We start from the raw sequence: 23,778 nt of genomic DNA, 5'->3' as shown, positions 1-23,778 counted from the left end.
GCAGATGTATACCACTGCAAAAAACCCTTTGCTTAAGTGGCTCCCAAAGATGCTGAATTGTCTTAAGGTGAGCTGGCCACTTTAAAACCTAAGCCACTCTTTCACACAACTTTGACGTGTGTTTGAGGTACTTTTGCAAACAACAGGTTTGTTTGCAAAATTTCCTTATGCTTCTAAGCATTCATTATTCCATCAATATTTACCAATGATCCATTTCTTTGGGCTGAAAACACCCTCCACAAGAGAACATTTCCATCTCTTCACTTTACTGTAGGCATTTGATATCTAGGATAATTTCTGGTTCCAACTGGATGTTGATCATGCTGCTTTCCATTGTTCCCAAAGACACTAAACTTAGACTCATCTGTGAAAGTGACCCTCTTCCAATCTTCAGTCTTCCAGTTTCAGTATTCCTTACCAACCTTAAGTCAGGTCTTCCTATTCTTACTAATCAAAGGTTTCTTGACTTTAACACAGCCAAATAGTCCAATATCATGTAGATGCTTTGTAACTGTGCTGAGACTAACAGAGGAAACATTTTCTTGTGTAGTTTGTGAGCAATATGCTCACAATTACTCAACTAACAAACTACTGTTTTCTTACTGCTTGATAATCTTGTCTACTTTAGCAGTTGTTTTCTTTGGTCAACCACATTGTAGTTTGTCTTTTAAACCCTAACCAGCGTGATATCCAGGAAAAGTATCATTCATTCTTGATTCCCAATAAGTAGAAGTAATGCTATTTGCAATGAAGATCTTCCAACTAAAAAAAATGTGATTGCAGTTTCATGTATTTTTATCATTGATATGTGTAGGCATTTTTACAATCTGAGTGATCCTCCTGTGCTGTGCACAATAAAGCAAAATGCTGAATGAATGTGACTAAGCATTACATTTAAATAATGAGAATGGCCAGAAACTTTTGCACATGCATAATCACTTATAAATTAATGATAATAAAGAAACATTAGTTTAATAAAAATTTATTACTGAGTTTTTACAATTTTCACTTCACTGCATTTACTTCATTTCAGTATGAATAGATTTAAACCCTATTTATCCTATAATAAGGTGAAATTTCCTTCTGGACAGAAACCTTTCACACACAACTCATTAGAAGACAAGTAATTGACAAATTAATTACATCTTATTTTTGACATTATAAACTGCATTAGCATAATACATTCAGGGGTGGCCCTAGCAAGGTTTTCAGGTGGTGCGAGATCTCGTTGTGGCACCCCCCTGTAGAGACTAAACTGTACGTAGAGACTAAAGATAACATACATTTTTTACATTATTAATAACTCAGACCTCTGAAAGATTAGCATAGTAGTAGTATGAATGAGAAACAATATTTGTTTGAAAAGGTTAACAGTCTACAACGTTAAGTGCAAATTTCACACTATATATGCGCATCTTTGAAATGTGCACAACCCAGCTCACTGTTGTATAGAATTTATTTTGGCAGGTAGGGTTAAGTAGCAATAATGTGATTGGGTTTTATTTTTTGCGCAGACAGTCTATCGTTGCATTTTTGGCATCCCCTATGATGGCACCTGGTGTAGTCACACCGTTCGCCCGCCCTAGGGCCACCCCTGAATACATTATAACTACATCTGCATTATGCAGATATAGTTATAATGTATAATGTACTGTACATGTAGTCTATACAGATACAGATGTGTTTATAACAAAATAGTATATTGATACAGTTGTGGATCTTTATATATTTAATTATTATTAGTTAGTTACAACTGAATTATGAACATTTAATTAAAATTATAAAATTAAGCAAATTTTCTATCACCAGATCATTAAAACAGCGAAGGCAACCATCCATTGATGACGTAAACACTTGTTTTTCACCTCCAAACTTAGTAATATGGATCGAAGACAACGTTTTCTGGTGACCAGTAAAACTCAACACATTATTTAGATTCTGTAAAATAAAAACTAGAAAATTGTAATTTTATATCTGAATTAAATGTAAATATTGCTTTATCAATATTATAATAATTTATAATTTTATCTACATATAGGTAAACACAAGTATCAAAAACATAGCAAAGTGTAGACACTAAAAAAAAGAAAAAATGCAACAATTGGAACATAAATTATACTATGTAAACCATAAATTTAACAAAAAACAGAATTTTTAATGAAGATATAACCAATTTCGTTATGTTTGGGAGTGAAAAATAAAACAACTGTAATTTATACTTAACTTTTTCTGGATTGGCAAAAAAAAACATTAAGTAATTAAGTGGAATTCATCATGCAGTGCATTTTTGCATTTTTTAGATAATTTTTTAAATTGTGATATTTCGCTTCAAAATTGCGCTATATTCAATCTGTTTTTTGTGTTTGATTAAAAACATATTGCAGTTTATGACTGTTTAATTTTTAGTTTAATACAAATTTAAAATAATATTAAAATTTAAGTTTACAAACAAAAGAAAAAAAAATTAATTTACAGAGATTCGCTGAACTTTATACATCTGTTAGACACATCTGTCTTCTTTTAAACAAAGCAAACCGCAGCTCTCCATCTAGAGCGGGGAGAAGTTATTGCCATTATTTACACTATGTCTCAAATTACTTAGCCGGAGAGGAGTCCATTGTTATCGTGAAGTGACACGTCAAAGTTTATCAATATATATTTCTGCTTCAAATAGTGAATATTTGACAATTTTTATATATTTTTTAATGCTTTATATAATAATACACTATAAGAAGTGATTAGTTAATTTTTTCTTGCGATTATGCAATATCCAGAAATAATGAATTTCCCGGTAAATTTTTCAGCTGGAAGCATTTAATAAGAAATCTTCTTGTCAAAGTAGAGTCAAATAACATGAAAACTAGTAGAATTACACTCTAAAATAAAGAATATAGCTATTTTTTAATGTTTGTTTACATTCTGACTCCAATCATGTGGATTGGTTCTTTGCGGGAAAATCCAGACCAGACGGTGCTGAAAAAACTCTCATACACTGAAGTTGATTCAGTCATAATATAAATTACCAATTAGAGCATAATAGGCATAGAATCAAGAATTTTAAAGCCAATTAACAGCAAGAAGATCTTCCATAGACTTACTATAGGAAGGTGAAGTTTCCCGGGATTATTTATTGCTAGATAGTTTTGAAAACACATTTACTTGCCTAAATATTGTTGAATTAGCTAATTTAATGTCTAAGTACTGTACATTAAATTAGTTAATTAGAGCTAAAAAAAAAACGATTTAAAAAGCTAATTTATTGCGATTGTTTACATTTTACTTCAAAGGTTGGAGGTTGGAGGCAGGGCTTTTTGCAGCAATTTTTTCCTTTTACAAGTTTGTGATTAGTTAATGTCAACAAAGACAGAAGATACCCAATAAAACCTTAAAAGGAGTTTCCCTTTGATTGTTTTCAGCCAACTGTATAGTTAACTGCAAAGATTTGCTGTAGAATGGTAGGGGGATGTTTTTAGCAAAATATTTATGGCCCAGGGGTGGTAACAGAACACTTATTGGCTTAAACAAAGTCATCGACCTACAGAAGAGCGAATCAAAGCTAAGATCACTGAAAAACTCAAATATAACGCAAATTAATTGAATTTTTTGATTAATTCTTTAATTAATTATGCCTAAGAGTGTTGTTGCATCACCAATTAACAAAAAAGTCACGTGATATATGCCCATTGGCATCTAACCGCCTGGAAAAGGTTAAAACATAAGTTTCTTATTTTCTAAATTTATGGTTTCATATTTGTTTTTTAATAACTATTTAATATTTATAAATAAAACAATTATTAAATGTAGCATTTTATAGTTAAAAATAAGAAATTATTACTTTTAAATCAAACTTCTTTGCTGTCCTATCAGATGAACACGTATATAAATATCCATCATGTACCTATTCAAATATATATATATTTTTTAATATAGTGATTAAATTTAATTTTTTTTTATTACAAAAAAAAATTAGAATTTCTCTTTAATTTAAAATATTTTTTTATTAGATGAGAAATCATCTATAGAAAATTGCAGTGGGATGGGATGTTTCAATGTACCCATTATTTTGGCATGTTATAATTTATGACTATTCACAATAAACTCACAATAAAGGTCTTTTTGATTATTATAATTATAAATACTTTTGGCTATTACAGGTTAACGATCATTTTGATTATGGCAATTGGGTTTAATTCTGATTGAAATTTCCTGGGATCCCGGAATATAATTAATTATTGTTAAGATATAAAATAAATCTTAAAATCGATTATAATAATTACTTTTCATTTTTAAGTAACTTAATACATCCTTCAATCTCCAAAATAATAATAATAATAATAATACTGTGTAAAATATGTATTAAAAATTACCTTTGAATTATGTAGAAATTTTCACAAATAAAAAAAATTTATTAAAGTTTGTTGGAAACTGTTTACGAAAAAAAAAACAGCTTTTGAACTGAGTCAAAAATTTAAAGAAAAAAAAATGAACTTAGATCAAACTTCTAAGTTAGAAGGTAATTTTCGTTATTTAAATAAAACATAATACAAAATATTATTGTAAATTTTTATAATAAGATTTTAAAAAGCAAAGGTGGTCAATACTCCAATCACTCAATTTGATTCTTAGTTTACTAAAGAGAAGTCCTGCTACCGAGAATGCCCTTTTCAATTCAATTGATGTGGGTGAAATCGTCTTTAATGCATTTAAGAGAAGATGGATGTTATGTGTTTTTGCACCGTAGCCTGGAAAATTTCTAGTTCATTTTCGAGATGTGTTACAGTATTTCTTTTGTTGTCTAGTATTCTCGATTTGTCTACCTCGGCTGCCTTATTAGTGGCATCGAGCTTATAGCCTTATAATTCAGCAGTTCGTTTGGCTTTAATAATCAGGTTTATGAAGAACTTCATATTTGCTTACTTCATACTCGTTTGTAACCTTGCCCAATTTGCACAACCTGACATAATGCAGTTATTGAAGCTACTGGGCATGGTTAAAAATTAAGACAGCATAAGCACAATTATTCCAGATATTACAGGCAATGTTCCCTCTAATTTTTTTTGTGGATGAGCGGAACATATACTTCTCTGAGCAAAATAAAATTTTGCTGAGCATATATATATAAAATCTTATTTTTTCCTATAAAAATTAAAATAATTATAAAGTAGAGATTAAAATTCATTTTAAAACTTACTTCCATACAAAATATTATCTTTTGTCAATGATTTAATGTATTTAATCGAAATATATGTAGCAATAATCATGTTGCAGACGGAGTGAGAAATAAGTAAACAACAATTCAAATCAGTGTGCATGCTCGCCTGCACGGCAACAATTTGAGCATTGTGCGGCTGCGCAGCTTAGAGGGAACATTGATTATAGGTTCTAACAAATAAAGAATTTTCAGAGTCCTGTCACAAATAAGCTACATATTGATTATTGACATCTGTGACATGCCATAATAAGCAAAAATTTAAAAAACTAGTAAGTGGGCTTAAAATTAATAAATACAAATGTATTCTGACAGTTTACGTGTTAATAATTATATTATACTTTCTATTTGCAAAATTTCCTCAACTTTAACACAAAATAAGAAAACAGTGAATTTTTAAGAAATCTGTCGGATTCCCGAAATGAGAAGAATTTCCCAGGTTAAAAAACAGCTGGGATCCCATTGGAGAACATAGAACATATCATTAAGTTTTGAATAATAAATAAACAATGAAAACATTATACACACTAAAAGTGTTTTATTAATTTGCAAAAATAAATTATGCCAACAGTGTGAGTGTAATTTCTCCTATTGGGCAATAGTCAAAAATTATTATATTTTAAATCAAAAAGAGAAATTAACAAAATAATTTCAATTAATATTTTAATAATAGCAGGCTGAAAATAATTAAATTTAGAAGTTTAAACTGTAAAATAAACATTCATTTATCATATTTCTTACTTTATTAGAAAAATATAAACTTTTTTGTTTTAGTTTAACAACAAAATCATTTGATAACAAACTTTTATATATATTCAATTATAATTCTTTTTATTAGTTATTTACTATACTAAACTAGTTAATCAATTAAATAGTAATTTAAATTTAAAGTATTCAAAAGAAAATCTTACTTTTATATCAACAATTGATGAATTATGTGCTTCTAATTTATCAATTTCATTATTTTCTGCCTGGGAAAATAAAACTGACTTGCTATCATTACACAAATGTTTGCTTTCACTTAAATGATCGTTGTTTGAGGACAAACTGCCTACATCTGAAAATATATTAATATTAAGAAACTTTTAAAAATTATATAGGATATATTTTAAAAAGTTATTCTTAACTTCTTTCATATTTATTATTTACTCTTAAGTGTATTCATTTAACTATTCAAATTATAATTCATCTTTAAATCATAAGTAAATTAGGTTTCAATATACAACCATTCTTCACTTAACGACCTACTTGTTCGTAACCAACTCTCTATCACACAACCCTTTCATAGTCTGTCTAGTTCCTGCAGTCGATTATTATTTACCACACAAAGCATTCACAATCTCCAAGACTATTTATTTTGTTTATAAATTTGTACTTTATTGTGCACTCCATAGTAAAAGATGTCATAGCAAAAAGAAAGGGCATGACTTTACTGGAGGAAGCACAAAGAATCAAAGGAATGCCAACACAGTTGGAAGCATATCAGCACTTGGAAGAGGATGAAGAGGAAAGAAAGAAAGTATTGAAGAAGTTCACTGTGAAAAAGTTAGCTGGTGTGTTCTCAAAATTGAATATTAGAAGTAGAGAATATAAATCCAAAAGTAGAATGGTTTATGTAAGTGGAACGACAAATGAATGAACTTTTATGATGCTGTTGTAAAATTTATGTAGAAAAAAGAAAACTTACAAAGCAGATCACACTAATGAAATTCTTCACAAAAGCTACACCCATGACCCTACCCCAACAAGTATGTCCATTTCTTTGAAATTATCTCCCTTACGCAGACCCTCTACAGCACTTCATACTTTGCTAATAACTCCAATGATGGCACTAATGACCTTGTTCCATTATCATCCTTTGAAGGATTCAATGACTAAAATATTAATCTGAATGACTTTTTTTTTTTTAACAAGAACTTAATCATTTTTATTTATTCTATATAAAGGACTAAATGAAACTCCAACTTGATAGTTTTGTTTTAATTTATATCTCCTACATATTACAGAACATAAAAATACAATCAGTAAAAAAATTAAAGTTCATTCATAAAGAAGACATTCAGATTAATATTTTAATAATCAAATCCTTCAAATGGATGCACAATATAGTACATACTTATAAACAAAATATGTAGTCCTGCAGATTGTGAACAATTTCTGTAATGAATACTGACTGACTGCGGGAACTAAACAAAAGCTGGCTACACATGTAGCAGTTATCTGATAGGTATCAATACGTGTGTAACCAACTTAAGATTAAAGGGAGAGCTGGTCACAAGTCCAAGCAGTCATTAAAGAGGTAGATCATAAAGTGAGGAATGGTTGTACCTGTGGAAAAATGATGCCTTTTTTGCATATTTTACTTTAAAATGTCATCTAAGTCTAACTTGACACTTTTTTTTACACAGGAAATACCTTCAACAAGTGACCTCAAGAACTTACTTTATTTATCCCTTTCTGGTTTTAGAAAGACATGTAAAACTTTAATGTAATCTAACTGAATGTTTTTTAATGTACTTTAAACTGAATATTTTTATTGTATTCCATTTGAATTTTTATGTACTGTTTTTATTGTACTTTTGCCTGTTTGTGTGTTATCATTGTTGTTGTTTTTATTTTTTGACTTTGCTTTTATTTCAAGGTTATTTTGGATATAGTTCTTTCTTGTCTGGTAGAGCATTACCTATAGCAACTATAATAAATAAATAATTGAAACAAACATTTACACTAACTATTTCAAGCATTTTATACAATTATGCAGCATAGCTATTTCTCATTTACTTAAATTTATTTTTAAATTATAGTAGATTCTGTTTTTATGACATTAATTAATGGTTTCCGAAAATAAAAAAAAAGATAAAAATTTAAACAAGCCATTATAAACTAAACACAGATTTCCCATAGTTTTAGAATCATACATTGAGGTTCTATTCTAAGTAATACTGCCTAAACTATATAATACAATACAAGCAAAAAATAAATAAATAAATAATAATAATAATAATATAAAATTTGTACAGCTGTAAAAGCAAGGAATCATGAAGCATAGGTTTACTGTATTGTATTTTAAAGATAATCATTAAAAAATACACACTTAAAGACACTTTTACTATAAGTTTTTTTAAAACTGTACATTTCTTTAAACATTTTTAATTGAATTTTTATAGTTAATTAAAAACTCTTTAAAAAAATGTAATACAAAATTGAGGAGTTCTATGGAATAAGGTACTATACCTAAGTGCACTTAGATACTTTTTTCAGTTAAATGTTTTATTATGCACATCAAATAGGGTTTAATGAATACAGATATATTCCTCTTGCTATAAAATATGTACTTTACTCAAGCATATTTAACATTTAGACTTTGTTCATTTCATAACAAACCTCGCGGAAAAAGAAAAGTTTTTGAAAATTCCCGAAAACATCAAAATTTAACTTGAGTACCTTATTCCATAGAACTCCTCAATTATAATAACTTACTTTCTAAATTCTTTTTGCAGTTTTCTTTAGTTGTTTCACAGTTTGAAGAATTACTACACTTTTCACTGAAATAATAAATATTTAAATGAAATAGTTAAATTTATTAAAAACAATATATGTACTGTATATAAGAATTGTATTACATTGAAAACTTTTTTAAAATAAAATTAATTGCATAACTTTTATTAGCAATGGAAATCAGCCAGTTAAGAACTAATTAATTAGAATTTAAACAAATTTTGAAGCAATATGAGATATAAAATCAAAAACTATTTGGATCCAGAGTATCAATTTATTTTTGTCAGAATTCACTCTAAAATATTTTTTCAATATATAAATTGGCATTAATTTCTTCTTATTCAATAACTTTCAAATAAAGTAAAGAAAAATTAATAAAACAATAACTTAATTCAGTAAAATGTTTTAATCAAATTGATGCTTTCAGTTATTTTTAATAGCAATCTTCAGATTACACGGCATTGCAGGAAAAAACATTGGACGAAAGAATACATAAATGACATTCAAATTTTAAATTATATAAACAAAAATCTAGAGAAATGAAGTTTTGCAAATTAAAAATGAAAATATTATTGCTAACTTATTGAAATAATGTTAAACTCTTGACATAAATTAATATTTGTTGTGTGGTAATAAAACTTTTAATGCAACAGATAAGATTTTGCAATATCTGGGAATGATTCATTTGCCTCTCTTTTTATGCGTGTAAATTTTATGTATGATATTTTAACCTCTTCTATGATGGAATCAGTATCAAATTGATGAATTGCATTTCAAGACTTTGTCCATATTACTGTCAGTTAAACGCCATTAAAATGACATAGTCAGGTTAAGGGATTTTTGGCTCAAAGTAATAAATCATTTAAATTGTGTGATATTGAGAAACTAGCAAACCAAGCCATTCAATTACTTACTGAAGAAATGTGGAAAAATTAGATTCATCATGTTACAACTGTAGAAAAATTGTTTGAAAGTATCAATACAGCTCATGATATAACAACAGAAAATTTAATAATTCATAACAGAGATTCTAGTGAAAAAGTTTTATGTAAAACAAAAAAAATTAAATAATTCTCAATAAATATTTTCTTTTTGTTTTACTTCTTATTAAAGAAGTAAAAATGTTTATATTCAATAGGGTTTCAATTTGAAGTTTCAATAAGGTTATTTGCTTATATTCAATATAATGTTTATATTCAATAAAAAATAGTTTTATAATTTAAATAAATTAAAATTTATTTATTGCATATATTTCCAAAAAAATTATTTAGTTTTAGACACCATAGTATCAAGTTATCTTTTTAGTTATCTAAATAGGTACTTATTTGTTTATACAGGGGTCTTCTTTAAGAAGTTTCTTGACACAAACCACATTTTCCATTCACTGCAGTTGCAGGTTGATTGCTTCTCTCTTCTTCTTTAAGGCTGTTTCTACCATGTCTAAATTCTCCAAACCACCAGAATATGTGCACTCTTGATGGACAAGAATAAGGAAATGTTGCTTGCAAACAGTAAAGCACTGGGACTACAACAAACCAGATTTAGTCATAAAACATTGTTGGTCGGAAATGCTCCCACGTCAACTTCATTTTCAACATCCAGATATGGTGGTGCCTCCAGGCACTTTCCATGCAAAGGAAATTTCAAAGCCATGGGTATATTGTTGAACTTATGCTCAGAAAACATTCAGCAGGAAAGCATCACAGACCTTTTTTTTATTCTTACATTCAATGGTTTTTGCATATCTGGAAACTTTCACAGTGGTCCTTGTACAACTTTATATTTGTCTACAACTTTTCATATCTATATGAACTAATTATCATCTCAAACTCAAGTGAATCCACAAATCTAAGAACTTGTAAAGTGGAAACTATCTGTGATATGTTTTGTTGTTACAAGGATTTTAGCATTTTGCTTGATTTTAGACTGTCACAAAGCTCTGATAATAAAGCTGTTAAGAGTGCCACACATTAAATAGTGGATTTTTTTTTTGGTCAAATTTTCATTTCTTTTATTTGATACTTTATAACTTCATTAATCTGTTATGTATGCCAGGTAAATGTCACTCAGTTACATTCATTTTTATAGTAAAATTACTTTTATTATATAAGTAATATTTTATTACTAGGGTAAATCCTAACTTATCCATTGTGATTTCAACTAAAAACGGGCATATCTGAATAAAAGAATTGCAACTATTTGATTCTAAAAAGTTCTCCTTGTTATCAAGAGCTGGTGTTAGTTATTTGAATACTAAAAGTTTTTAAATGTGATTCTTTTCAGTTCACATGATAGTGAACAAGCTAATTTGAGTACAAAAGAATAAGTGTCTTGCTTTGCTGTCAAAAATTTTTGATCTCACTATAGAGACCATGTTATTTTGTGATATGACTTCTTGAAGAATTTTAATACTCTAATTGTTAACTTCAATCTCTGTAAATATCAACAGTGTTAATCAACTTGTTCTCAAATATTTAGTATTTGTTAGTTATTAACTACTCGTAATCTGTACAAAGCAAATTGGCAGCACTGTTACCTTATTCTTATTGTTTTCAATGAATTACATCTACCACTGTTCTGGAAAATTCAATTCTTCAAAGTATTTGATTTTACTCCTGGTTAATTCTAACAAGGATTAATATCAATAAAGATGTGTCCGTATGTAAAAACTCTTAATAATGTGAATATGTTTTGTCATGTTCTATGGTGACTATTATACTTAAAGATGATTTTACTTATTTGTCTACAAATGGAATCTTAAAATTCTTCATACCAAAAAAGCTGTTTCGTTTTCAAGCTGGACAAGCGGTTTCCAACTTGTAGTAAAATTTAACATAGAAAATCACCCGAAGTTTTTTCTGTTTAAGCAAGATTCCATCTTATTCAGGTTTATTATACTAAATAAATCATAACTGTAAAAAAAACCATCTAATGAATTTCATTAAAATGAAAAAATTAGAGAAAATTTTGGGTTATCCTGAGAGACAACAGAGAGATGACTTTGAAGAACAGTATAGGCAGAATGCTTCTAAATTAATAAGTTCAAAAGATAATCTCATAATGCTTTCAGAAATTTGATCAAATTAACATTAATATATAAAAAATATAAAGTATGCAACAGTAAATAAACAATCACACATTTTATATATTTGATAAGCCTCTCTCATGTTTCTGTACAGTAGAAAAATATATTTTCTACAAAACTTCAATTTAAGAGAGTATTCATACATTAAAAATTTTGTAAACAAAGCAATTTAATAGAATTTTCAAAGTATACTGAGAATAAAAATTATATAATTAGTTAGTATATTATTATTATTTACTTACATATTTTCTTTTTCACAGAAAGAAAATTGTTGCATATTGTTGTTATAATTAATAAATGAATTTTCAGACTGATTTTCCATTAAAATTATTTCAGATGACGCCGCATTTTCGTTGAATTTTAGTTTTTTTGCAGAAAGTCCTTCTTTGCTTTTATTATTATTATTTTCTAAATGTACATTTCCTTCCATGGAATTAAAAGAATCTTCTGAACTAGATACCCTTTTCCTTGGTATATCCATTTTTATTTTATTTACTACATTTTTTTCACTTTCTTGTATTTTAACTTTGTCCTTTACCTTTTCTATCCTTTGCACTTCAGTTTTTGAATTTGTAGACTGTACTGTGGATTGAGAAGGAATAAATGTAAAAGAACTTTCATTATTATCTGTTGATAATGTAGGGTAACAACTGTCTGCAAGATTTGAGTATGTTGGAGTTACTGTTTCATTTACAGAAGAATTCATATTTTCTGCATGGCTAGGTACATTCTCAGCTTGGGATCCCTCTTGATTATCTTGCATTTCTGTAAAAATATTTAGTTACATTATATTATTTTAAAAAATACTTAAATAAAACTGTTGACAAACATTTATATTTATAGAATATATTAATTCAAATAATGAAAGAATGTTTTTATTGTCTAATGACTTTCGAGATTAGACAGTAGCAGCCATGGAAAGTGCATCAGCTATAATACAAAAAGCATTCAACAGATGCACAAAGTAGCATAGTCAAGCTATGATTGTAAGTTGTAATAATAATAATAATAATAATAATCTTAATTAATATAACAATAAAAACCTAAATATTTAAAGTAGCTAAATACCTTGAAGTGTTTGCAGTAATTGTATTCTCCGAGAACGTAATTGTTCTTCTTCATGAAATAGCTGAAATTTAAAATGAGTGTCAATTAAAAAAAAAAAACTATACAATTTTTAATTTTTGGATCCGTTCTTATAGGCCTTAATCAAAAGTAAGATAGAAATAAATATTAAATTGTCATAAAAATTATAAAAATTAAAACTTTAAATTCAGAAATTAATTTATCTTATATAATACAACAGATGCAACTTGTAATTGCAAATATTGTTATCAGTTGTCTAACATTATCAGAATCAACAAATCTCAAAAGATAAATAGCTTCACAAAATTTCAGCTTAGTATAATCAAATTTGCTTATGAATGTTATTAATGATCTAAATTTAAATTTGTCATTAGGTTGCTAATGATAAGTTTAAATTTAGATCATTAATAACATCCAACTGACAAAATAGATAATAACAATTATAAGCCAGTATATAGTATGACTATACTACATACTAATCCACCACACAATCACAGAACAATAGCATTCCCACAGAAAAGAAATGCTATTGTTCTGGCCTATAACCTATAAGTCTGGTTTTTGGTCCAATCCAATAAAAAGATATTTTGACCTTGAACAGCATAGTGCTAAGCACAAGTATCAACTGAATAGGACACAGCTAATATACAATAATAATACAGTGAAACCTCCATTAACAAACTCCTTTACTTAAACATTTTTACAATCTCCAGACCCTTCAAATGAGACATCTATTATATTTACCTCTAAATAACAGACGCTATCGTCCATAACCAACCTTACAAAAACAATATACAGGTATACCTCACCTTATGTCGGTAATTGGTTCCAGGAGAGGCGACGTAAGTCGAATTTACTTGTGTAGTTACAACGTAAGTTGAAATTACGGTGGAAAACACCAATAACGAGCACTTAAGACCGCTAAATAAGACGACAACACAGAAACACAGATGTTTTCACGTTTCGTTCTCTAGGATTTATGATGATTATATTAACATTTACTGTAAATGTACATATTTTAATATGATTTTATGTGCTTTTAACGCTTTTCTAGTGATATTACGACTTTGATATTTGTGGCAGACGGATGTAAAGTCGAATAAAATGACTTAACCTTGATTTTTATTTTTCCATATACGTTTTTGACAAACAACGTATAATCAAGAATGACATAACTCGAGGTATACCTGTACCACCTTCAGTATTCTGAGAATTAATTATGTATGAAATATTTTAAAATGAAAACAAAGAATCAGTTCAAATACTCTTTCAGATGATGAATTTTGACTGTAGTCATCAAGTAAAGACTGACTTAAAACAGGTCTAGCAGAGGAGGGTAGATTGTAAAAATTTGATAAATTATTATTTATCTGTTAGAGAAGTTTAATCTGGTTAAGTTGTCAATCATCATTTATCATTACACATACAATATTAAAGTTATTAAACTTCCATGTTGTTGGAATTAAGCTAATAGTACCAAGAAAGCATAAACGTTTCCAAAGTTATTCATTCATTTGACAAGAACTGTAGTACAGTAGTAATAAAAAAGAAACTTAAAATGGTTACGACAATAGCATTTATATGGTAAAAGTTTCAAAGGTCATGTTATGAAGGCAATTTGCCACTTTGAAGTGTAGGAGGATATTCGATTTTCTCGCATTTATCATCTTAACAGCTTTATGATGACTTAGATGTAATTTTTAATTAATCATTTATTGAAAAAACAAAAATGTTCAAAAAATTACACCTACTTGATAACTACAAAAAGACAAATCACTATATTGATTTTTATTAGTCACTTAGATCATAAATGATGTTATAAATGCAAGAATACCAAATACTTTTCCACTTCTAGAAGTGGCTAGCAAACTCTCTTTATAACTTGACATTTGAACTCTCACCACCTAATTTGACCTTCATCTACCCATCTGTTCGTAACAACAGTTTCATTTTTCTTTTTTTGTTGCTTCTGTCCACATCATTTTTAATGAATTAATAATTCATCGACATTTACATTTTGTTGTAATTTTTATGTTCTGTTTAAAATATACTGTCCAATCTGTTTGCTATTTATAATTCAATTAAAATGAAATTTTTACAGCTGAAAACATAAATAATATACTATATATTTATCATATATATTATATATATATTTTAATTATATATGCTACATATATTTTTTGGTATTTTCACATTCCTAATGCAAATTTGATATTTTGTAATCTAGCGATTCTTCTCTATGTGATGAATGCCTTAAAATACAGCATGTACTGAACCTCCAAATAGTGGGAACCTCTAAATAGCAGACAAACTTCTCAGTCCCATGGTATCTGCTATTCGGAGATTATACTGTACTAGACACTAAAATAACGCCAAAAAAATTGAATAGAAAAATATTTTAATATTGATAACACCTGCAGTATATACAGTACGACCTTGTTTAGCACTCCCTCGATTAATGCTGATTCGATATAACACAGTCTGCTCGAAGTCTAAAAAAAAGCTCAAAATTTACGCTAATTCAAATTATCACGGCATTTCATTGATTCATATATAATACAATTATTCCTGGACATGAACCAATCAGCAAAAGGTGGCAATTCATCATAGCACCGTATTTCTCCTAAATCTATGTTTGTTTGATGCAATTTTGGGAAAAAATATATCATCATGGATGTCATAGAGAATATCGACTTTGCTTGGCAAGAATTAACTGATAAATGCATGATCAGAGTGGGGAAAAAGGTATGGCTGGAGGTATCCAAGAATCCTCAACGAGAAGAGCCTATCATTGACCAAATTGTCAACCTAATCAATACAGCAGAACTAGATGATGTAGATGAGCAGGATATTGTGCAGTTACTGCAGGTTTCTGGTGATGATATTCAAGAACAGGCAGAAGATGTAGAACTGGAAAATAGTGATTCTGAAAACAAAGAACTGGCTACAGATTTCCTTAGTAAAAGTTTGGTAATGATAACCGAAATCGTTGATCAAATTGTAGTGAATGATCCAGATTTTGAAATGAGTGCAAAAGCAAGCAAGGCATTTTGAATGTAATCTCCTGCTACCAACATCTGCTTAACGAAAGAAAAACAAAGTGACAAATGATACTAGACAAGTTCATTGCAAAACAAATCAAGAATTTTAGAAGAGCCAGGACCTTCACTACAAAATAAACTTTACATTTCTATGTGCATATTCTATATTTAAACGTTATGTAACATATATTATTACACAAATTAATATATAAGTAAGTTAAAATTAAAGTAAAATTTGTTTATTTTTGGTTGCATGTTTCCCTTTCCCTATTTTCTGTGTTAAAATGACCTCACTTTATGCTTGACTTGACTTGAAGATAGAGTAAGAAGGCTGTCTGCAGACTTTGCCTTGAATGGAAGATCTTAGTGTATTTAATGTTTGAAGAGTCACCTGGGTCAAGACCATGCCAGAGTGGCAATACAACAAATATGATTCTTGGTGAGAATGATTGCCTTATCAAATATACAATAAATACAAGATAAATAAAGTAAAATTAGTTAATGTCATCATCAATGATTTCACTAAAAAAATTGCATATAGACTCTACAATATCTAACAATACAAGTTCAAGACTCAATTACTTAGTTCTCATTCACTGTAGAAAACTAAAATACACTAAAATTGAGAATTGGCTTCTAAGTAGTTCTGTGAGAATAATTATATAAAAAGGACAGAATTACTAGAAATTTATAAGTTTTAAAAATAAAAGTTTAAGTAAGAGTTCCTAATAAAGAAAAGTGAACTGACATACAAAAGATGGCAGAGAACTGAAGATAAAACACACATCTGTATAAAGTTTGAATCTCATGAAACAAACCTAAGACCAAACTCTACTGTGAGAGGGGCAGATCTTACCTCTTGGAGGTAATGAAAACCAAGAAAACTATAAGTAAAATACTATGTACAGTATATGGGAATTAATAAACAACACTGCAAGTCAAATGTATTTCTTAATAAATACAAAAATGCTTATTATTAAATGAATGCAACGTAATAATTTAGCAATGTAGTAGTTTCCAGTAATTCTATAATCAATCAATCAACAATACAACAACAGCAAAAGAAAAATTAAATACACATGAAAACAATTCCAAAACAACCAATCCTACATATTCTTTCACCTAGTCATACTAAACCTCCTCTCAAACTTGTCACTTTGCATTTGTCTATTTATACCTACAAATATAGTAACATGAGTCATCATCTACTTCATTTACATGTTTTCATGTTATTTGATTTGCATACATTCATTTTCCTTGTTGGAAGTAAGCTCAAAAGGTTGACTATTCCATTATATTCATTATTGAGCCAAGTAATTGTCATTTTTAACTTCATTTTTGCCACCTTCTGGCTTCCAGTTTCTCCCAGAATGGCTTTTTGTCCCCAAGTAAATGCAACTAAAACAAAACAAATGATGAACAAAATGAAGTCGAGTTCTCTCACGTCTTTAATGGTTTCCAGAAAAATTATGATGGCAGATGAATGTATCTGTAGCACATAATGGAATTTTTCATATATTTTAAAGACACAATTCTTAACAAGTTTAAACAAAGAAAAAGTTGTTGAATGAATCTATAATTGAAATTTAAATTAGGCAGATAACATAAATCATTATATACTGCATTTGTTTTCAAATTAATTTTTAAATATAGATAACCTGTGGATCATTCACAAAAAATTATGGTAACTCTCATAAAATGTCATTAAAGTTACATGATTCAATTTCAATTTAAATTAAGTTCAATTTTTTTATTCTGATTTTAATTTTGGTTTGGTTTATCATCATTTTTTTCTACTTTTTTTGATTTATTCAAATTAAAATATATTCATTTCATTTCTTTAATAATAGTTTTTGAATTCTCTTCATTATGCATAATTATGTCTCCTTTGGCATTCCAAAAAAAGGTTTGCCGTCTCAATGAGATAATAAAAATAATAATGTGCTGGCTTATGAAATAAAGAAACAATGTAGCAAATGACAGTATTAGTTATTCAAAGAATTAAAAACAAAAAGATTCAAATGTTAAGATAAATATTTTATGTAACATCAACAGCCTCTCTATAAATTTAAATATGATTTATGTATAAAACTTTTAAATATCAGTTGAAAAAAAATTGTATAATAATCAAATGTTTCACTTATCAGACACAAAAATTTCTCAACTATTTAGCAATATGTATAACACAAATTTCTGGTAAAAACATAATAATATTGGAGTTCAATGTAACAATGCATACCTGAGTTCGTTTTTTCTTTTCTTCTTCTATCAATTTCATTAAATAAATTATACTTTGATCAATTTTTTGTGCTTGTATTCTTACCTCCTCTTCTTTTTGACTTATTGCTAGTATTTCTTGAATTAAAGTCTGTGATGATGATCCGGAAGTTACCTTTGACTGATTTCCATTTGAAACATTTGTTCTTTCCGGTGTTTGTGGCTGTAATAAGCCACTTTTACGAAGTATATCTTCAACATTAACCATATCACTTACATTTGATGAATAACTAATATTAGAAGGCTCATTAAATGTATTCATTTCAACTGATTGGGGCAATGAAGTAAAATTTCTATTTAGTGCATCAAAACTATTTGGGATATTACCTACATCACTATTAATATTTTCATTAATTTCTTCTTCTAAATCAACGGGTTCAGTTTTTATTCTAATATCACTTAAGTTTAAATTATTATTTTGATCACTGCTGAAACTTGATGATAAATTGTCATTTTCACTTGGTATTGTGCCAGAATCTTTAGTAACAGGCGACACATCTGAAAAATTTGTATCATTTTCAATATTTGCTGTTACATCACCCATGTTAACTGAATCTTCAAAATTAACAGTGCTGGTAGACTCATCTGTAAAAACAAATTTTTTATACCATTAAAATGATTAAACAAGAATTTAGAAAAATTCAAAATTTTTTATAATAATTATTAAAATTATTAATTATATTAAATTTAAAAAATAATAGTTATAATCTAATAATATCAATAATAAAATTATTCATTATATCACATAATCCAATAGACAAATATGAAATAATTTCAAAGCAAACTCTTTCAACAATTCAACCTGTTTTCACATAAATATAAAAGGAAAAAAAAAATGTTCAATAATTTAACTTCAACTTTGATGCATAGTCCAACTTTATTGTGGTTAAAGGTTAAATTATTGACTTTTCTCTTTTATATAAATCTGAAAACTCTACTTTATGCTGTTCCAACAGCAATTATTTTCAAATGTTTTTAATTAACCTTTAAATTATCTTTAATACATTAAAGAATATATGTGATTTGTTTGAAAAATAAGGTAATAAGCTATACACTGAAATATTGCATATTTAGACAACTTATGATGATGAATATGACAGACAAAAGGTAACTTTTATGCAGACATTAATGACAAATCTCTTGCTATATGCTACCATATGCCAATTTGAAAATTAAACTCCTGATCCAAAACTACTTAGAACATTCCATACAAATTCTAGTAACATAAACAGTGCACTTTCCACATGCATATTTTTTGCATTTTTCACATTGCTCAAATCACTTATTTTTACATTTTGCAATTTGAAATTAATGTCACATATATTTGCAAGATGGTTCTTCAATTCTTCTCTCTGTTGTTTATTTAGCTTGTGTAGTTTTTTAGAGTCTTGAGTAAATTCTTCAATCAGGTTTAGGATGAAATTTTTCGAAGTTATGTCTTTACCTATAACCCTTTAAAACATTGTCCAAGAATTTATTGCAGCTAGCCAGTTCATGTATTCTTTATTATAGAATACATGAACTGGCAAATGATGTGAGGCAGCTTTTACTGTATATTTCTTTGCCATCTGGTCATCATCATCTATACTGAATTTTGCTTTATTATAAAATACAGTTCCTGACAGTTTCTTCTTATCAGAGTTCCTGACCCAACATAATTTCTTTATAGTCAATGACTCACAACCTTCTCCTACCTTCAACAACAGTCGCTACTTCTTTTGGGTGGACATAACCACTTGTTCCAGTGGCTGTTTTGCATCTGTCGCTGATTGGAAGGTCTTGAGCGCACATAACTTTAGCGACCATGCCTACATCACTTTCAAGATATGCCTCGGGACTGCAACTGCAGAATACTTAGATCATAACATAAGCCTCCATGACATTCATACACTTGAGGAAGCTAAACATCAAATTAGCAGATGCATCCAGGGTATTACCTCAGCATGTGAGCTATTTATCCCTAAAACGATCTTCAGAAGGAAAATGGTTCCCTGGTGAAACGACAAACTCTCAGTATTGTGCAAGATGAACAATCACCTCCAATGGAGATTCCAGAGGTGCTGCAACACAGACTAAGGAAGCAGCACAGGCAGCAGCACAGGCAGTATTTAGCGCACCAAAGAACATACAAGGACAAGATACTGAATATAAAGTTGCAATCATGGAGGGACTTTTGCACTCGCACATCTGCAAATCCATGGAAATATGTGACTAAAATGTGCACTAATAAGTTGAGATACAACTTGATTTTGAACACCATAAATGACAGTAACAATTCAACTAATGATCTCTATGACACTGTGGAAGCCCTTCTTGACACCTTCTGCATTAGGGGCCCAGAAGAGGAAGATACAGCATGGCATCAACAGCTATGTGCTTCGATCAATCTCCCGGTGTATACTCCTAACATCCCACACTTCACCTTCGCTGAAATAAATAATGTTTTCAATGATTTAAAAAGAAGCAAAGTGCCCGGTATAGACAATATCACTGTCACTATCGCCAGACAGATCTGGAAGATCATTCCCAGACAACTGACACTCATATAATCGGTGCCTGCAATATGGTATATTTCCTGATGATTGGGAAAAGGCTCAGCTTGTGCCAATACCTAAACCTTCCTCTACCATAGAAGTAAGACCAATTTCACTATTACTGGTGCTCAAGCAGGTACTGGAAAAGTTAATGACAAACTGTCTTACATGGTTTGAAGCCTCATGAAAACTCAGTAATTGTCAATACGGATTCAGACAACAAAAATCCACAGCTGATGCAATTTGAGCTGCCATTGTTAACATTCAGAAACTACTAGAAAGTAACTCATGTTCTGGGGTTCAGCCTTATATCAACAAGGCTTTCGACTTGACATGGTGGCCCTTAGTCCTCTATCAGCTACAATCAATTGGAGTACCCAAAAAACATTTACAAACTTTTTCATGACTTTCTCTTGAACAGAACAGCACTGTTTACAATCGGCAACATTACTTTTCAAAGAGCTGTTGTCAGAGGTTGCCCTCGGGGCCCTGTGTGTGGACCTCTACTTTGGACTATCATTTTTGACTGATTCATGAACCAAAACCTCACTGCAGTAGCTTACGCCAATGATGCATTAGTACTGATAGGAGGCCAATCACATGCAGTCCTTGAGACCAAAGAAAATCTGGTCTTACAAAAAATCCATAATTGGGGCAAACAAATTAAATTGAAGTTCAACACAAGAAAGAAGAAAGCAATCGTTTTTAATCTGCCAGGGCAGAGAAATTTGTATGCCTGTGTCCCCACACTCTGCATGAATGAAAGCCACATAGGAGTTGTGAAGGAGTTGAAGTATTTGCGCATTATTCTAGACCATCGCCTCTCATGAAACCAACATGTCCAGTACATCACCCAAAGAACTGGGCACATCATGCAAGCCTTTGCAAAAGTGGCCAAAACCTTGTGAGGCCTAAACAACAAGGCTATGGGGACCATCTATATATATATAAGCTATTGATTGCGTATTTGTATATCTGTAATCTGTAATTTGTAACAGTATGCCTAAAATGTCCACTAGGGGTGCCCTAACAATGATTTTAAATTAACAATAAATTATTTTTATTTGTAACAGGAATTTATTATTGATATGAATTTATTATTTATACCATTTCATGGTATAAATAATTATTATATATGCCCTACCTTACCTTATTATATGCCTTGATTAACCTTGCGCTGCACGTTCACATCATCCCGTGACTCAGTGAACATCACACATTGACTCACGAGAAATTTGTTGAAAAAATGGCAGACACATTTAACATCAAGGGTTACCAGTGAAGGTAAATAAACAAACTATTTTAAAGTATTTATAGAATGTTTAATAACACTAAATAATTATTTTTAATTAGCATTGTGTCTCCTACTGTACGATAGGAAGATAGGACTACCTCACACTTTTGTTGAACAATAAATTATTTTTATTTGTAATAGGAATTTATTATTTATACCATGGAGAATAATGAAAAAATGAATAACGAATAATGCCCACTAGGGGGCATCCCCGGCTACTAGTTTATAACAACATATTTCTTCCCATGCTTTTGTATGGGTGCGATACCCGAGGAAACATTATTAGCAAGGTACACCACAAAAGACAACTTATATCCGCACAGCGAAGGGCACTTCTGCTTATAACAACAGCATACAAGACTATAGCTAATGCCAGCTACAGGCCCTAGCTCACAAACCCCCTATAGATCTAATGATTAATTACCAGTGCACCATCTGGAAAATAAAATTGGGTAAAAATGTGACTACACAAATGTTAATGATATCCCCAGACTTATGGGAACAACCAATCCCAATTGAGCTGACTTTAAGCCCACATACCGACTTAAGAATTCTAGAGGACTTCCCCACAGAATGTCCCATCACAATTTTCACAGATGGTTCCAGATGGGAAAATGAAGTGGGAGCCAGTTTTATAGTCTACCAAGAGAATATAGAAATCTTCACCAAATCATTTGTTTAGGGCCCCATGCACAATCTTTCAAGCCAAGCTTCATGCGATATTGCAGGCCATTAACTGGTGTAAATGAGCTGTTAACAATGACAGAATAGCAATCATCACTGACTGCACTGCTGCATTATCAGCAATCAAGAAGTTTCTGCACTCCATCATCTCAACCATACAATAAATAATAGTCAACTCTGACGATGATTACTATTTCGAATGAACTCAATCCCACAGTGAAAACGTCAGCAATGACAGAGTAGACACACTAGCAAGGGAGGCAGCCAACAATCAGAATATCCCAATCAGTTATAACAAACTATCCCTCAAGGGAATTGAAACTATACTCTGGAACGAGCTATTACAAAACTGGCAACAGCACTGGAATAATAATACTCTTTCAATCACAAAACAGTTCTTTCCTGATTTATAAATACTACTCCATAACAACTGGATAAAAATAACTCATCACACTGCAATTCTATATGAACCACAGTTGTTTCAACTCCTACCTAAACAGATTTTCCCTGCACCACAATGACTTATGTCCCACCTGCAATAAATGGGATGGTAGCTTCCACTATATTTTTGAGTGTATAGCAACAGAATTAGAAAGAAACCAGCTAAAGATACTGCTTCTCAGCAAAAATTGCTACTGGTCTTGTGAGGCACAAGATAGTGCATGACAAAGAGACTCATGATCTGTTCTCCAGCTCGTCGAAAAATATTTTAGGACTACAACTATTAATTAGCCATTGAAACCTGACTGTCTTGGCATGTAAACTTCTTGTAACTTATGTAAATAGCTTATAATTATGTCACTTAATCAACCTCTACTGTAAAGGCTCAAGTTCTAGCCTAACTATACATATGTTCTGTCTTTTATATCGTGTAACACGCTTAATTAACACTATCATTATACTTGTGTTTGATGTGTCAGATTCACAACTACCTCCTACTACTGCATGTACTTTATATGTATCAAAATCTGATCATGCATTGCAATATCAGGCAATGGAAGTTATTAGCATTAATAAAACACTATTGAATGAATGAATGAATAAATGTTACTTCTTATCATTTCCAATTT

The 23,778-nt window shown here is 29.7% G+C and overlaps 1 protein-coding gene across 1 annotated transcript in view; it reads right to left on the bottom strand.

Moving 5' to 3' along the window:
• LOC136977861 (putative leucine-rich repeat-containing protein DDB_G0290503) overlaps nt 1–23,778 on the bottom strand; it is a 66,689-nt gene that overhangs the window by 21,584 nt on the left and 21,327 nt on the right. Inside the window, exons 7-13 of the mRNA XM_067273449.1 lie at nt 18,159–18,781; nt 12,861–12,921; nt 12,035–12,557; nt 8,690–8,754; nt 6,121–6,266; nt 3,836–3,898; nt 1,807–1,938 (exon numbers count right to left, since the gene is read on the bottom strand). Of these exons, the coding sequence (XP_067129550.1) occupies nt 1,807–1,938; nt 3,836–3,898; nt 6,121–6,266; nt 8,690–8,754; nt 12,035–12,557; nt 12,861–12,921; nt 18,159–18,781 (1,613 nt within the window). The remainder of the gene's footprint in view (nt 1–1,806; nt 1,939–3,835; nt 3,899–6,120; nt 6,267–8,689; nt 8,755–12,034; nt 12,558–12,860; nt 12,922–18,158; nt 18,782–23,778) is intronic.

The sequence above is a fragment of the Centruroides vittatus genome, unplaced genomic scaffold, assembly GCF_030686945.1.
Source record: "Centruroides vittatus isolate TY-2023 unplaced genomic scaffold, ASM3068694v2 contig_480, whole genome shotgun sequence".
Taxonomy (NCBI): Eukaryota; Metazoa; Arthropoda; class Arachnida; order Scorpiones; family Buthidae; genus Centruroides; species Centruroides vittatus.
Note: the sequence above shows the minus strand (reverse complement) of the source record. Positions and strands in the feature narration are given on the sequence as shown.